Raw genomic sequence first — 16,128 nt, 5'->3', positions numbered from 1 at the left:
CACCTAGCCTCCGGGTTAGAGAGCAAGGGCTTGATTTGGGAACCTCGTGAACCAACAGACCTCCTTTAGTTTATGACTTTGTGAAACAATAGAAGTTTTAAATTGAACAGGTCTGAGCCTGTGCTTAATTCAGTCCTGTATAATTCAGCATCGAGCTCCCACAATATGCATATATGATATGAAAGGGACCTTACTCACTGCAATGTAGCTTTGCCTCTAAGGATACTTTATGATGCTTCCCCATATGGACTAGGCGGCATTAATTCCGTGTGTGGTGGGAGATCTCACTGAAAGGACTAAGGCATTGGATTTGAGGTCTCATCTCAGCAGGATAGAGCTATACTCAAACTGAGAGAGAAATGCAGCGTCTAGTCTCAAGAGTCAAGAAATGGCACTCGTAACTGCATGGGGAAATGGGAGGTAGCACAGAATCTCCACGTTAATTAGCAGTTCAGAAAAGGTTAATAAAGAAATAGCCAGTCAGCAATAGCTGGCAGAATAAGATGCCGCCGAGCAGAAGGCTATGCAGCCAGAAAGGATAGAAGCTGCCTAGGAAGCCGATGCATATTCCACATATCAGCAGATGGAGCCTCCAAACCATCCGTCTCTCCAGACAGATAAGTCTAGTGTCTACATTCAAGCTCTGTGGGAAAAGGTTGTTTCAGTTTAGAGAGGGTTCAACTGTTCCAAAAGTCAAGGAACAAGGATGGAATTCCCCATTGTTCTCAATGGGCACTGCTGAACACTGAGCTGTTTTAAAAATCTGACCAGAAGAGTATAAAAGGGAGGTTAATTAACTGCTGCATTCCCAACTGACAGCTGATATGTGCTAAAAGGGGCTGAGACCCACAAGGAACTGTATTCAATCGTCACTCAACAAACTCCAAAGGAGACAAGAGACAATTTGACTGACTGCAATTTATTTGTAGGAACAGAAACGGAGTGCCCTCGTTATTGAGCACGTGCCAAAGGGATGGTAGGGCTATATCTAAGGTGCGTGAAGGGGGCTATGATCTTGCGATTCCATCACAGTGTCCAGGAGAAAACAGGCTGTAGGTAGGCAAGTGAATGGCGTTGTCCAGTTCAGTTGATCACCAGGTTTGTCTAGTTCGAGAGGGCAAAGCCCACTCTGTTGTTGGCCATATCAAAAACAGAGTAGTACTGTCTCAGGAAAACATCACCCAGGATCCAGAGCGGATGCCCGCTCTCAGAAGCCACGTAAGTCGACTCCACAGCAACAGAGCAATAGCCATTGTCCTATAAGAGGGAAAAAGAAATAAAGAGCACTTCAGGGCTGTGGTGTGAACAGGAATCAAAGGTGCAACTTGGATGCTCGATGGAATCAGCGAGAGCACTGAGAAGAGATCAGGCCCCATGAATTCCCATGCTAGAAATGCAAAGACACCAGCACTTGAAGCACTGTCAGAAGTGCCTGTTAAACAGAGCTGCCATGTCACGGGCAGTCTCTGCATTTGCTTCGGGGGCCACCCAGGCAGGTGACATTGTCTCAGTAAGGTAAGAGCTGGTTGTGCTCATAAGCCATACGTACGTTGAAGACGTAGATGGAGGGCGGCAGTGGGAACTTGACTCCGTTGATGACGAAGGTGAGCGTGGGCATGTTCTGGATGCTGCTGCAGTCAACCACATACTGTGGGAGAAAGGAGCAAGATGTGGTTTAGCTACCAGCAACCTAGAGGACAGGCCGCTCTCATGCCCCCACACAGAGGCCGCAACAAGGCACCAACCCTTCCCCTCCAGTGGAGGGTGGGCACCACTCTGCAGTGATCTGCTCCTAGATGAGCAGCAGCTACGTCAGCCTTGCCTGTGCTCCCCTGCCTCGCATGTGGAAAGCAGCAAGACTCTCCAGGCCTTCTACATCTCCCATGCATATCTGATAGTGGGCCAGCCCCTCTCTGCTGATTTACCCCAATCTAATGACTAGCACCACTGTCCTACTTAGGACTGATACCAGGAAAAAGGAAATCACTGCCTATTTCCCTGAATTTAAACTAGGAAAGACTAGGAAAACATGAAGTCAGTCCTTTAGGTCTCCACACTGAGCTCTTCTGGACACCAAGGTCTGACCACACCAAGCCCAGCAGGATCACCTTTGGATGGCCTGGATTCTTTTCACCAGCAATTGCAAAATCCCACACGCAGCCTCAGCAGCTGTGCATGGCACTAACTGGACATACATCACCGTAGCTCTCCTGAGCTCCCACAGCATTCAGGAAGTCCCACAGGTACTGGTAAGGGATGGTGAGCAGAAACGTCCCCGTGTCCACAATGGCATGGCAGCCCTGGCTGCACCAGCTGGTGCTCTTCTTTCCAATGGAGAATCTAAAGGAGGCAAACACAAGAGGCTTCAGTGCTCATATCTAACAGCAAAGAGAGCCACCTCGGATGCAGGCCGAGCTAAGAGCAGAAGCCTATGATACCCAGACCTCTGGTGTTCAGGCACCTCTAATAAAACACAGCCTGTCATTGGCCCTGGGTCAGCAGAGTCCATAAGCAGAGGCTTAACTCTCAGCACTTACTGAAACCCATGTCTATTCAGCAAAATACTAAGGCATGCACCTAACTTAAATAAGTGCTCAAGTGCCCATAAGTACCAACCACTCCAGTCTGATCTAGAAGAGGGCTTTGCCTTATCCATCCCGTGCTCAGTCTCCTGCACAGAAAGGCCGATCGGGCCCAGGGCACCCGACTGCAAGAACCGCAGCTGGAGAGGTTCTCTACAAGCCATGCAAGCCCAGGCCCAGCATGTTGTTACGTGAACGGTGCAAACAAAGCTTACTCATCAAGAGCGATCTTCCAGTAGACCTCCTCAATGACAGGGGCCCATGTGATTTCCCCAGTGAACAGCTGAGAGTCAATTCCTCCTAAGATGACTTCCGCTCCATACTGGTAGGTTGGTTTGCTGGAAACACAGATCATTTCAGAGATCAGGTATAGTTACCAATTAAATGCCTGAGAGAATGGAGGTGGTAAAAAAGAGAGACAGACAGGCAGAGCGAGCAAGGGACATATCTGAGAACAGCAAGATGTAAAGAGCCGTACAGGAAGGGGGAGAGATCTTACCGGGAGAAATAGAAACTGAAGATGGGTTCAGACAGCTGGCCCTGCTGCACCATGTTCTGCATTAGCGTGTTGAAGCCTGGTATCGCTATACCTGGATAAGCCATTCCCAAAACCCCATCATAATTGGAATAGTAGAAGGGATCGGTGGGCTCATCCATACTCAGACCAAACTCCTGCTTTCTGACAGTGATATTCTGTATCTGTTGGGGGAAAAGGTCATAGGATCATAAGAAAGCAGGGCCAGAAGGGACCTCATGAGCCATCTCATCCATCTCCCTGCCCAAGGCAGGATCATCCCTGACTAGTACGACACCATCCCAAGTCAAGTGTCCGTCTAACCCGCTCTTGAAAATGTTGATTTTAGCTGGAATTTTACACAAAATTATGAACATGGAATCAAATATTTATGTAAAGCACATTATGAAAGCTCCGGTGTGGTCTGATGCTTCTTTAAGGAAATGACCATGCTTGATTTGGACTGGGAGTAAGTTAAGAGATTGTCTCTATCAGAGAAAATTCATTACATTCAAATTAATTAAACACTGAAGGAAAAAAAAACAAAAAACAAATCACAGAATTTGTGCCTGCAAATTATGGGAATGGCTAGTCTTACTCTGAATGGCTCATGCCCCGGTTAACTCAGAGGATGTCTAAGTAAATTACACTAATAGAACTGAATCAGTTTTAAACCCATTTCCCATATTAAAACAGATCAGAAGTCCTGCATACACATTTTATTTCAGTGTAAGAATGAATTTATCTCAATTTATCTTACCAACATAAGCCATTCTTATTTACCTGATCCATTTAAAAGTTTAACAAAATAGGCCATTCATAAATCAGCAGTGTGTCTACATAGTGGTTTGTGTCAATTTAACGAAGCAGGTTCACTTCTCACTTACTTAAGGAAGTTTCCCTGGATACCATTACGTACTATGTCCTGTAATAGCCAAGGCTCAAATCAGCAATATAAAATTTAAAAAACACCAGGCTTAATTCACCACGGATGTAACAACACTGATGTCAACAGATGAAAACCTTCTTCATCTGAGCGTGGCAGAACAATTGCGGAGACGGCGCACAAACGCCGATGGGAGAACAGAGCCATACAAACGTGACTTACCGTCACTGTATCGTACCCCAACGCAACGTACAAGTCACCGACGCCGTAGCACAGGGTGTAAGACTCGTCAATGCTGGAATAGGTGGATGATGCATTAGGGTTGAACTTTGCGTGATTGGCTAGATGAAAAAGAAAATCACAACCTCAGGGTCACTTCCATGTGGGCTGCAGTATGCTTGGAGGTACTTCCACGTGCCTAGTCACTAATTGTCCATATGCTCACACTTTTTAAACAGTTGATTCACCAGAGATATAACGAACAGGTCTAAGAGTTAGTGCAGGGCTTATCTTTATATGGCACACACTGATGGTAAGGCCACATAACCACAAATGCTAGCTTTGAAGGCATATCTATCTATCAGTCTTTCACACCTATCATGACAGCGTGTAAGTATGTATAACAGGGTACCTTCATACAAGACAAAAGGGCTATATGGCAATTAATGCAAGCTGAAGATCTGGACGGAAATGGTCCTTTCGTACAATTTGTCACCTTGCAGGGTGACTACTTTAGTTTTAGAGCACACACTGTGGTGTTGTACGCTGCAGCGGCACTGATGACAGCTGTAGAGATTTTGGACGGCTTCATTAGGATACTGTAGTATCTTTGTGATAAGAAAACAGTGACCAGGACCGTATTCATATGAACAGGGACAAGCAGATACAGGAGAAAGACTCTCCCCCAGGAAAAGTTTGAAGTTTGGTTTGGTAGCTCTGGTTTTCCCCAGCTGAATCAGAACTTTGCTCTCTCCCGGGAACAATCCCCACCCTTAGACATGGGTCTTAACATCAGAGAAGTACTCACTACAGGCCTTGTCGTGGCAGTAGGTAGATGGCACCCACAGGTTAGAGGAGCCGGTGTCGAAGACAACCAAAAATGTCTGAGGGGGAGTCCCAATGCTAATCTCTCCAAAGTAGAAGGACTGCAGAAGAGAAGAGACAGGTGCAGAGATGGATTCGGATGTGCTGTTAATCAATTGTACACCATATTTTCCAGCTCCTTCCATATAAGGATGCCAAAAAGTTACCGAGTAGTTACTTCACAAGGGCAAAGTAAAGAGTACGCCACTATTTCATTGGGTCTTTTGAACATCTAAAGCACGAAGAGGAGCAGCTATCTGCTTATATGCTCCAATCAAGTCAGCAGGAGAGCCAGGGCCAGAGTCCTGATTTCTCAATTCCCAGTCTTAAGTTATAAGTGCAACCCTAACACCCCTTCTGGGAGTAAACACGTACTGACCCCCAGTCCCGTGTTCATCGGGTAATGCCGGCAAGCCGGAGGACCCTTTCAATTCCAATATGACAGTTGGTCTGTCCCATTTCAGGACAGAGATTGATAGACATTTGCCAGGTTTGAGAAGAGGGATCACAGCTCAACTGACTAGGCACTAAGACCATAAGGAGAGAGGAAGGCATGGCCACTGTAACGTGAAGAAGACACACAAGTACGTAGCCGATACTCACGTTCAGGTAGTTGGTCATTGGCTCGTAAGCAACGTTGAATTCATTCGAGTGGTACTTCCTGCCTGGATCATATTTATGGTGCTTCAGAAAATCCTTCAGCACTCCCTTCTCCTTCATTGCCTGACCCATGGACTTGCCTTTCCTCAAAGGGACTCTGCACAGGAGGAAGGGAAAAGCTGCAGACACCAGCCGGGAAACTCAACATCCTTCAAGCAGGTCTCATTTTGTTCCTCTCTGCACCCTGCAGCAGTGTGCTCCTTGCTATCAGGACCCTCTTGCTGCTCAGTGCGTTTCTATCCAAAGCAAAAATACCATGTGCAAAGGCAGAAACGCCTAGAGTTATTAGAGCCCTTAAAAAACCTGAAGGATGTGGCTAGGCTGAATGCAGGAGTGCTGCCCTGTCCTGGTAGGAACTTCTAGACACTGCACTGCACCGCGATACTCACCTCACCAGCCCCTCGGAGAGCTGGAGGCAAACCAGAGCCAGGATGAGCCACTTCATGGTGCTCGGCTTCTCCAACAACAATCGGCTGGTGTTTGCTGCAGCAAAGCTGGGCTGAAGATTCCCATCTGGAGCTCCTTACTTTTATACCCAGAAAATGCCTCTCACCTCATGGTTATCTTCTGACCCCCAGTTTCTCATACCACCACGTTCAGCCAATGGCAACATTTTTAAAATACATTATTTCTATATAAATATAAGAATTTTATCCTCTTTGTCAGGCGCTGAGATTATAAAGCCATTAGAGCCTTTAAATAATGAGATCATGCCGTTAAGAAGGAGATTACTGTTCTTAACAAAGAGAATTGTTATCATAATTGCCCGTGCACGGGAGTATTGCCTGTGCCCTCCCGTTCTTTCCAAAAGCAAAGGAATACAATGCTCATTGTGATTAATGGAAATTTGTAGTACTCTGATGCCTTTCTAAATCTAAACTGGTAGCCAAACTTGCTCATGTAGTCGGCTGGTACAGGTTCAAGGAGAAAACAAGGGCAGGAGACAATTTCTTCATTATAAAGAATGGCAGAAGTCTTGTTTCTCTGAACAGAGCAGGTGTCAAACAGCAGGAGACAATGTCTTCCCTCACGATTCCCAGCCCCCTTGCAACCAGCACTTAACCCAAGAAACCTCCTCTCCAGGCTTTGTTTCAGGACTGTTTTCCCTATGCCTGTTCTGATGTCGCCTTGGCTTCTTGTTCTTTCCCAAGTGTACGTTACGTACTTCTTTCTTCCCCCTCCAGCATAGCGCTGCTTCTTTCTTCCCCCTTGCACCCTTGCCATCCAATCTGTTCCTTCCTCTCATTAAAGAAGAATGGACCTTTGGTTCCACAGCTAACTCCTCTGGCTTTTCCTACGACTTTCTTTTGAAGAACAGTTCACAAGGGGAATGGAGGATGTCAGACTTTTCAGTAGGTAGAAGACAGCATGGGATCCACAGAGAAATCCTAACTCTCCTGAGTATTAGCAGGGGGACAGTCATGGATAATAGAGCTGGAAAGAGCCTCAGGAGGTCCCTGACTTATCCTTAGGGTGGATTAACTCTAACTAAACTATTCCAAGAGAGAGTTCGCCATATTAGTTCAGAGTTTGGCAGAAGGCAAGGCACGGTGGCACCTTATAGACTAACTTGTTCAGAGATGCTTGACTTTTTGTAAGCTCAGCCTACTATGGCAGGTGCTATGAATGGAAGTGCAGAGAGCAGAGGGACAGACCAGAAATGAGTAAAGTTATCTCAGTGCAAAAGGTAGAGAAGGGGGGAGAAAGGGAAGGGTCGCCGAAGGTGGGTGGAAGAGATCACAAATGTTAAACCACTGAGGGACGTAAGGGATTATAACCCAGCCCAGAGTGCCATCCTGCCCTGCCTTCTGTCTGATGTCAGACCAACACCTCTAACTACCTCCTCTAATCCCTTTTAACCCAAAAGTTAGCTCAATGGCATCATGCTGGCTGTTACAGATATAAAGAGAACTTGATGCTGGGGTCAGGTATAGCTACTCCTCGCTTAACGTCCTGGCTTTTGTGTTGCCGGCCTGTTTATTACAAACACTAGTGAAGTTTCTCTAAACAGGGCAGGGATCTCCAGCAGAAGAGAGTTTCTTTCCTCACACTTCACGGCCTCCTACTAGCCAGTACTCTGCCCAAAAGGCCATCATGTCTTTTACTCAGGGCCATACTCCGTGCCACAGACTCGCTGCTCCAAGCTGCTAAATCCACCTCCTCCCTCTGAATTTATCAGGCTACCAAGGAAACCCACTTTAGGTAGCAGGTTTAGCTCTTTGTCCATGAGACTGATTTTTAGCAAACTCCTACTGTGCCAGTTTTCCATTTCATGGAGTGAAAACATAGTGTGAGAGTGATGTGGTAGCCATGATAGCCCAGAAATTACGTAAGGCAAGGATTTCTTAGGGTGATATCCTTTATCAGACCAACAACACAGTTGGGATAAAGTTAGACAAGCTTTTGAATGCAAGTAAAAATAACGGAGCTACATTTATCCTGAATGAAATTGAAGTTGTTACTCCCACCAGCTTCAAGAGGATTCATCCCAACCCAAAAATAGTAATGAGAAAGGGGAGCAGGGCCATACTGTGTTACTGGCTGAGTTCTGTTGTCGTACTCCTTTGTGCAAACGTGGAGTAGAAAGAGTCAGGAAATCGTTTCTTTCTCTGAGAAAAATTGCAATGAAAATACAAATATTTAATTTGCATTGACATTTCTTATACCAGCAAAGAGGTACAGAAGGTGCTTTTGAAGGTGATTTTGTTTAATTTGTCAAGATTTTTACAGACATGGAAATTTATTTCAACTTAGAACATGACCCGGGAGGAGCTGGGTTAGCTGCAATGATATCAAACACAGTTCGCAGTAGATCAGGTCAACTTTTCCCTCATGTCACTTGGTTTGTTTAAACTCCTGATTACTCAGGCTGACAAAACATTAAGACGATGGACCCAACCTACACCTAACCAGAAATCATGTTTGACATCATGTTAATCGAACATCACTTCTCAAAGGCATGTGAACTAGATGGTACCCGCCCAGTGGACCGCCACGTGGATATCACATGGTCCATCTTCCCTGAATAAATCCCAGAAAGGCAAGAGGGACTTTGATTCACTGCAGTTTATTTACAACAACAGATGTAGAAAACACTGATTTTCATACAGAAGCTCAGGCTGAGACTAGTAGGAATCCATCAGCGTCAAGGAGAAAAGCCAAGAAATAAGTTGGGTCCATCCAGTTCAACCTGGTTTCTCTAGGCTGATGGGGCAAAGCCAACTCTATTATTGACCACATCAAAGACAGAATAATATTCCTTGAGGAAGGCGTCACGCAGGATCCAGAGCGGGTGCCCATTCGGGGAAGGCAGGTAAGTGGGCTCAATCCCAACGGTGCAATGGCCGTTGTTCTGTTAGGGAGATAGCAGTGAAGAAAGCTTTAGTGCTGGTCTGTGAATACCCAGTTGGCTGCTATAAAGGCTTTACGTATAAAATACCCTTAATAATCAGTGGCCCTTGAGTGGGGCCTGATCAGGCCCCTATTTTAGAAATCTAGCTTTTGGGGTGCTGATGCTCTGCACACTCCCTGCTGGAAACCCCAAAACATTTCATCACCTTGGTAAGACCAAAGCCAGTTCTGGTGGCACATGAATACGTACATTGAAGATGTAGGAGGAGGGCGGCAGTGGAAACTGGGCTCTGCTGGTGATGAAGGTGACGGTGGGCATGTCCTGGACGTTGCTGCAGTCAGCCACAAACTGCAAAAGGAACGGACAAGGTGGAGGTTAAGACTCCAGCAGCCTCTGAGAGCATATGCTGCTCTTACAGAAATCTCACAGATTTTACATTGGGTCAGTAGTGCTGCTCCTTACAACGAACAACTCTCCTGACTTTGCCAATACCCTTTCTTTTATTGCTACCTGATGATTCAGCTCGCAGGGCTCAGCAGATGTGCACGAGGGATTTCATGATCTCCCCCGCTAGATACAAAGTTAGAGCACAGCGCTTGCATAAGCGGTGTCATGTGGAGGATGATAAAATGATTCCCTTGGTTCATCCTCTTCAGTGTCTGGTTAGGCTGATACGTGGCAATGGGCTCCAGTGCCCGCAGCTGGGCAGACCAAGGGGAAAAGTTTGTGTCAAGCCCGGTCACAAGTGGAAGGTGCAGACAAAAAAAGTTACTCCTCGATGCCGATCTGCCAGTAGTGCTCTCAGGTCCCAGGTGCCCAGGCAACCTGCCCAGAGAAGAGCTGAGCGTCAACGCCTCCGAGGATGAGTTCCCCACCATAACTATAGGTTGGTTGTCTGGAAACACAAGAATATGAGACAGAAGCCAGTGACTGAGCCAGTATATTGCTGGAAAGAGGAGGATGTAAAATGTATCTGGATTGAGGGGTCTGGGGAAGGGCCACATCAGAATGACAGACATACAGACAGACACAAGTTAAACAGAGGGATGTATATGAAGATAGACAGATACAGATGCATGTAGAAATATAGAGAGAGTAAGAGGCCTTGGAATAAAGAGATGCAGGCAGAGGGAAAGGTGCAGAGGGGAAGAGAGACCTCACGTGAGAAACAGAAACTGAAGATGGGCTCCGTCAGCTGGCCCTGCTGCAGCATGGTCTGCATAACTGGTGTCCCTCCTCCGACCGCCAGGGAAGGGCAGCCCATTCCAAATATCCCATCAAAATTGGCATAGTAGAAGGGGCTGGTGGGCTCATTCTCACTCAGACCAAACTCCTGGTTCGTGACCACAATATTCTGGATCTGGAGGGGAAGGAAACATTTGCTCTGACCTGGAATTGTACACAAAGCATCAATGAAACCTAAAGACTGTGACATCATTACAGATGAGCGATGTTCCAATGTACAGATAAAGCCTATCCCAAGGTGAAGTATTGCTCTAACACCTCTACAGGCAGTTTAACGTAGTCAGTGGCAGGAGTCTTGAGCACAGGCTGTCTCAGGAGAGCAAATCCAGAACGTCATCTTGATTGAAAACAAAATAGTAAAAAACTATTACAACCACGGAATTCATGAGTAGGAATGGCGAGAATGATTAGTACTGGCTTTTCCACACCAGAATCCAGGCCCAGGCTAACTTAAGGCTCGTTTCCATTGGAGAGTTGTGTTGTTTTAACATAAATCCTTTTTCAAGTGATTTAGGTAAACTGGTGCAACCCCCTGGATAGTTTCTCTTCTTGGTATGGCACAGCTATACTTCTGCTGCACTTCACCAGATGCACCATCTGGTACCACTCAACACCAGATATCCGAATGAGATCTCCTAATCTGAAATATAAGCATCTACACAGAAATTTAGCAAACTTGCTGACAACACAGACATTCTTATATCACTGCAAATATCTCATGCGCACAATCCCTTTTTTACGGCCCACAGTAACAATGGCTCCAACATGAAACTCAAACACAGAGAATTTATCCAGGACTCGTGTCAAAGGAATAAAGGTGGGTGGATTCGACTCAACGTTCCCTCAGATACCTGTCTCCAAGCCCCACCTAGTAAAATTAGAGGAATCTGTCAAAAATTGAGGAAGACAGATGCAAGCTAGACAAGTTACTAACAATAATCCCTTGTGGTCCAACCCCAATATGCTCAGACGAGTCCAAAGACACAGCACAATGGACAACGCAAGATCACGTGGTGGCAATTCCACTTACTGTCACCGTGTCGTAGCCGAGCACCACGGTCAGAGGTCACCGCTCCCAGAAGAGAGTGACGGTCTGTCCATTGTTGGAAAAGGCGGATGACTGGCTCGGATCAAACTTTGCATGACTGGCTGAAGAAGAACGATGAAGACACCATGGTCGCTCTCTTGTGCTGTGATGTGTGTCAAGCACTTCCTTCCCCAAAACTGACCTCCGCTGGCTTGAAAGAACAAGTACAAGACATAACCCAGGAGTTTCTTCATGGCAGACCTGAGAAGTAATGTCAACCCAGATCATCTAGAAAACCATTTTGTCACACCCATCTTCTCTGCCTATGACATACCTGTTTCTCCTATCACTATACTAAGCATTTCGGGCCACATGCCCAGAGGATCTAAACCAGTGCAGTAGTACAATAGTCAAAGGAGCTGTGTCAGTTCCCACAGCCAGCAGCAATTATTGAGATGTGGACAACAATATTATAATACTGTAGAATACCAATAAGGAAAAACACCCAAGAGAATCTATGTTCCAGGAAAGACCACCAGAAGGGGGAAAGCAGCTACAAGAGAATGGCACCCATGAAGGGCGTGAGGAGGTAGGGTCTCTTATGTATTAATCACAGGTTGACTACCTAACTGAGCAAGAACCTACCTAGGACATGCATCTACTGGATACACAGCAGCTGAGCCCTACTCACAACAGGCCCGACTCTGGCAGGAGGTAGATGGTACCCCCAGGTTGGAGGAACTGCTGTCGAAGAAAAGCAGGAACTTTTGGGCTGGTTTGCCAATGCTGATCTCTCCAAAGTAGGAAGACTGCGGACGAGAGGAGGTGGATTCCAGCGTGCTATTAACCAACGAAAATAACAATTCCCCCTTCTCGACACTGTCCGCTTGGAGATGGTCATTTTAGAGTCATTAAGAAATTCAGGTTTACAAGGAATGAAGTCACCGCCATACTACTGTTTCTGGTTTTCAACACGGGGTGTCCGAAGAAGGGATATGAAAAGCAAATTTATTCAGGTCGCTATAAATTCAACTGCAAAACCAGGAGCAGAACAGGGGATCTTGAATCCTAAAAGACTTTCATTGGAGTAACATGTTACCTCTCCAGAGAGCATAAAGACTTTTGTGAATTATAAAAGGGGGGGAGCAGGAGAACCACAGATAATACTGTAAAATTCAAAGGTGAACTTGCTTGCTTAGGATGTTCCTTTAGATTCTTCAAAGGCAGTTTGCCTTCAAAGCACAGCATCCAAACTGTCCCAAAACAGAGATTTCCACGGGCTGTGAAAAGGAATCTCTACTTCCTATTGTGGCCATACTGAGAGGAAGAAAAAGATCCTGGAGAGACAAGTGAGGAAGAAATAAAAAGAGAGAAGCAGTTTTAAAACTCACATCCAGGTAGCTGGTCATTGGTTCATAAGCGACATTGTATTCATTGACATGGTACTTCCTGCCTGGATCATATCTGCGGTGCTTCAGAAAATCTTCCAAGACTCCCTTCTCCTTCATCACCTCTTTCGCGGATCTGCCTTTCTTCAGAGGGACGCTACACAGAAAGAAAGGAAAAACTCCAGAAATCAGCTCAGAAACTGAACACCCTTCAAGCCTGTCTGCACCCTGCTGTGATCCTGTTCTTTGATCTCAAGGTGCTTCTTACTGCTCAGTTAGGTTTTCCCCAAAAGCAAAGCAGCATTCATTTTTCTGTACGTGCATTTCCAAAACTCCTACTCAGTGGGATATTTTAAGGACCATAGGGACACAGCCGAGCTGAACGCAGAAGCGTTACTCTGTCCGTCACTGCACCGGGATACTCGCCTCACCAGCCCCTCCGAGAGCTGGAGGCAAACCAGGGCCGGGATGCGCCAGACTTCATGGTGCTCGGTTTCTCCACCGCCAGACTCCTGTCCAGAACACGTGGGTCGCTGTGATCTGCACTCCCTACTTTTATGCCCAGGGAACAGCCTCCAGCTCCATTATCTTCTGACACCACATTTCCACATCACTGTGCACACTCAGTGTCAACCTTTTCCATTTATTTATAATTTTCCATATGTTTATTATTCGTGTGTGTGTGTGTGCACGCGTGTGTGTGTGCACGCGCGTGTGCACGCATCTAGACAGATCTATATAGCTCTCTCTATCTCCCTCTCATGGATACAAATACACATACATACACACACACACACACACACTTACAGAAACAAAAAGCTTTTCCCTTTTGTTTGGGGCCAAGATTATAAAGCCCGTCGTACCCTTGATAACAAAATCATACTATTAAAGAGGTGATAAATAGGACATTTCTGCTCAGAGCAAAGAAAGCTGTTATCAAACCATCAGTATGGCAAGGCATTATCTACTTTCCTCAGACTGGTGAATTCTTTCCAAGAACAAATTAATAACTTGTTTTTCATAACCAGTGGAAATGTTTGACACTCTAAACCCTTTCTGACTTGAAGTGTTAGCCCAATGTCATCCTGTGGGCTGTTAACAGTTTCAAGGAGAACTTCCTGCTCGGGTTTCTTTCTTGCAATGTGTTACTGCAAGGGTAGCAACAGGCTGTTTCTCTGACCACAGCAGAAATCAAACAACAGGGGACATTTTCTTTGCTCAGAGTTCCCAGCCATTTTCTTGCCAGCTCTTAGCCCCAAAAGCTCTCTCTGTCCCTCTTGTTCTTGATCTCTTTTCTCAGGGCCACACTCCCTGTATTTTTTCTGTTGGTTTCTGTGGTGTTTCTCGCTGATCGAGCACACAAACTCACTGCTCCAACCCACTACATCCATCCTCTCTGAATTTATCGGACAACTGCACAACGGAAATACACTTCAGGTAGAAGGGCTAATTCCTAGCCCGTGGGACTTATCTTGGAAGATATCTATTCAACAGAGTAAAAAGCAACAGAGGTCTAGTTATCCTGAAGGAAAGGAAGTTGTTACCCCCACCAGCTTCAACGTGAGGTAACCAAAAAGCATTTTAATGATGAGACTGAGCTACATAGCATGCTACTGCCTGAGTTCTGTTGTCATTTCTCCCCATATAAATGGGGAATAATTAGTCTGGAATTAGTCAGGAAATTATTTCCCTCTCTTCAAATAATTGCTGTGTATCTATAGATAATTTCCATCAACATTGCTTAAACAGTCATTGAGCAACCAAAAGCATAAAAAGAAGGTTGTTTTAAAGGCAATTTTGATTCATTTCTGAAATTTGTCAGAGACATTGGATTTTGGGGTGGAAATATCCATTTTTCACACTAAAACATTTGCCAGTAAAAACAATGAAACAATACATTTTCTATCAGTTATTTCCTATCTATTGCCATAACCCTAGAAGCATGCTAAAACAGCAACATATGCATGAAGTAACGCCTCACAAATTGGATCTCATTAGTAAACGCAATTCTTTCATAGATTTCATAGACACTGGGGCTAGAAAGGACCTCGGGAGATCATCAGCCACCTGCATAAAGATTGCTAACTCAACTATCTCCATGAGGTCATTACAAAACATTAAAACTATGGAGGGGACAATGACACAGCACTTGGTAACAAATGCGGATCTTAATCCAGGAGTACAGAACTATAGAGGCCAAGGAAAAGCAAAACAGAATCTGTTACCTGCAAGGCTAGGAAAGCGAGGAAAAAAGGGTCAGACAGAAGTTACAATTTTTGCCTGATCTGGCCCCTGAAAGCACTCTATAGCCATGAACAAACACACGTGCATGGTAGCAGAGCACTTTAAAAGGGCCTCATCCTATGAGAACCTGAACGCCTCATTGCATGAGGGTTCAGATGAAGACGCTCCCAAACAAAGCGTCCTCAGTAACTTCTGTCTGTGTGCACCGGAGGCAGGGCTGAGCTAATACATCTCAGCCCCACTCCTAGTGCTGTCTTCAGAATGGGGGCAGGGAGGGAGTGGAGGGCTTTTGGCCTGGGGGTTTTTCAGCTAGCTCTGGAGGGTGGGGTGGGTGGATTGGACTCCCCCCGCCCCAAGGTGGGGGGCTCCAATCCACCCACCCCACCCTCCAGCACCGACTGGGCAATCTCCAGAATGAGGTCCCTCCACTCTCCTTCCTCCCACACCATTCTGCAAACATTGCCAAGGTCTGGGAGGGGAGAGGGGCATTGCTAGGGGAGAGCAGCTGCAGGCTCGCATCCACTCTGAACAGCAGCTCAATCTCCCAACCTCCAGGACCCACCAGTGAACGTCTATTGCCTTTGGGGGATTGCTGTAACTCATGGCGCTTCCCAAGAAGTGCGATGAGTTGCAACGAGGAGCTGCTCTTCTGTCTGTGCCTACAGCACTATCCGCGAAGTGCCACGAGTTACAGCAGGGAGCTGCACTTTTGTCTAACGTCTGCTTGGAGAAAATGGATAGCTCCTTTGTAAAGGACTTAGCCACCTTCAGGAGGAAACCAGCTAGTACCAGGAATGAAAAAAAAGTGGCACATTTTCTGAGTGTCCAAAGTCTAAAAACCTTTATCCTTTTGCACAATTGAACAGCTGCTGTTAAACCAGCAAACAAGATATTTGGGAAGCAGCAGCGGGAAGGAGAGGAGTCAGGCACACGTGTGTCCCGCACGCACGTGTGCCCCATAACTAACTTCTGACCGGAGGCAGCGGCAGCGGCAGCAGCAGCGGCAGCAGCAGCAGCAGCAGCAGAGGAATCAGCAGCGGGGGCAGCAGCAGCTGATCCCCCAAAGGTAAGTGGGGCGGAGGGCCTCGGCACAGCTGAGCCGGATCCGGAGGGGAAGCCCCCCGGGTCCCATATAGCTGAGCCGGTA

General features: G+C 46.3%; 1 protein-coding gene across 1 annotated transcript in view; it reads right to left on the bottom strand.

The window, feature by feature from the left end:
* Window positions 1-911: 911 nt before the first annotated feature.
* Window positions 912-16,128, bottom strand: part of LOC109317679 — a 24,562-nt gene continuing 9,345 nt past the window's right edge. The window contains exons 10-25 of the mRNA XM_019546489.1: window positions 14,963-14,970; window positions 12,741-12,894; window positions 12,075-12,158; window positions 10,239-10,437; window positions 9,850-9,902; window positions 9,327-9,425; window positions 8,945-9,077; window positions 6,115-6,247; window positions 5,669-5,822; window positions 5,010-5,127; window positions 4,202-4,323; window positions 3,082-3,278; window positions 2,798-2,920; window positions 2,196-2,340; window positions 1,550-1,648; window positions 912-1,257 (exon numbers count right to left, since the gene is read on the bottom strand). Coding sequence (XP_019402034.1) covers window positions 1,105-1,257; window positions 1,550-1,648; window positions 2,196-2,340; window positions 2,798-2,920; window positions 3,082-3,278; window positions 4,202-4,323; window positions 5,010-5,127; window positions 5,669-5,822; window positions 6,115-6,247; window positions 8,945-9,077; window positions 9,327-9,425; window positions 9,850-9,902; window positions 10,239-10,437; window positions 12,075-12,158; window positions 12,741-12,894; window positions 14,963-14,970 — 1,974 coding nt within the window. The 3' untranslated portion in view covers window positions 912-1,104. The remainder of the gene's footprint in view (window positions 1,258-1,549; window positions 1,649-2,195; window positions 2,341-2,797; window positions 2,921-3,081; window positions 3,279-4,201; window positions 4,324-5,009; window positions 5,128-5,668; window positions 5,823-6,114; window positions 6,248-8,944; window positions 9,078-9,326; window positions 9,426-9,849; window positions 9,903-10,238; window positions 10,438-12,074; window positions 12,159-12,740; window positions 12,895-14,962; window positions 14,971-16,128) is intronic.

Source organism: Crocodylus porosus, unplaced genomic scaffold (genome assembly GCF_001723895.1).
Source record: "Crocodylus porosus isolate Cpor-Errol unplaced genomic scaffold, CroPor_comp1, whole genome shotgun sequence".
NCBI lineage: Eukaryota > Metazoa > Chordata > Crocodylia > Crocodylidae > Crocodylus > Crocodylus porosus.
This window is presented reverse-complemented; position numbering and strand designations above follow the sequence as displayed.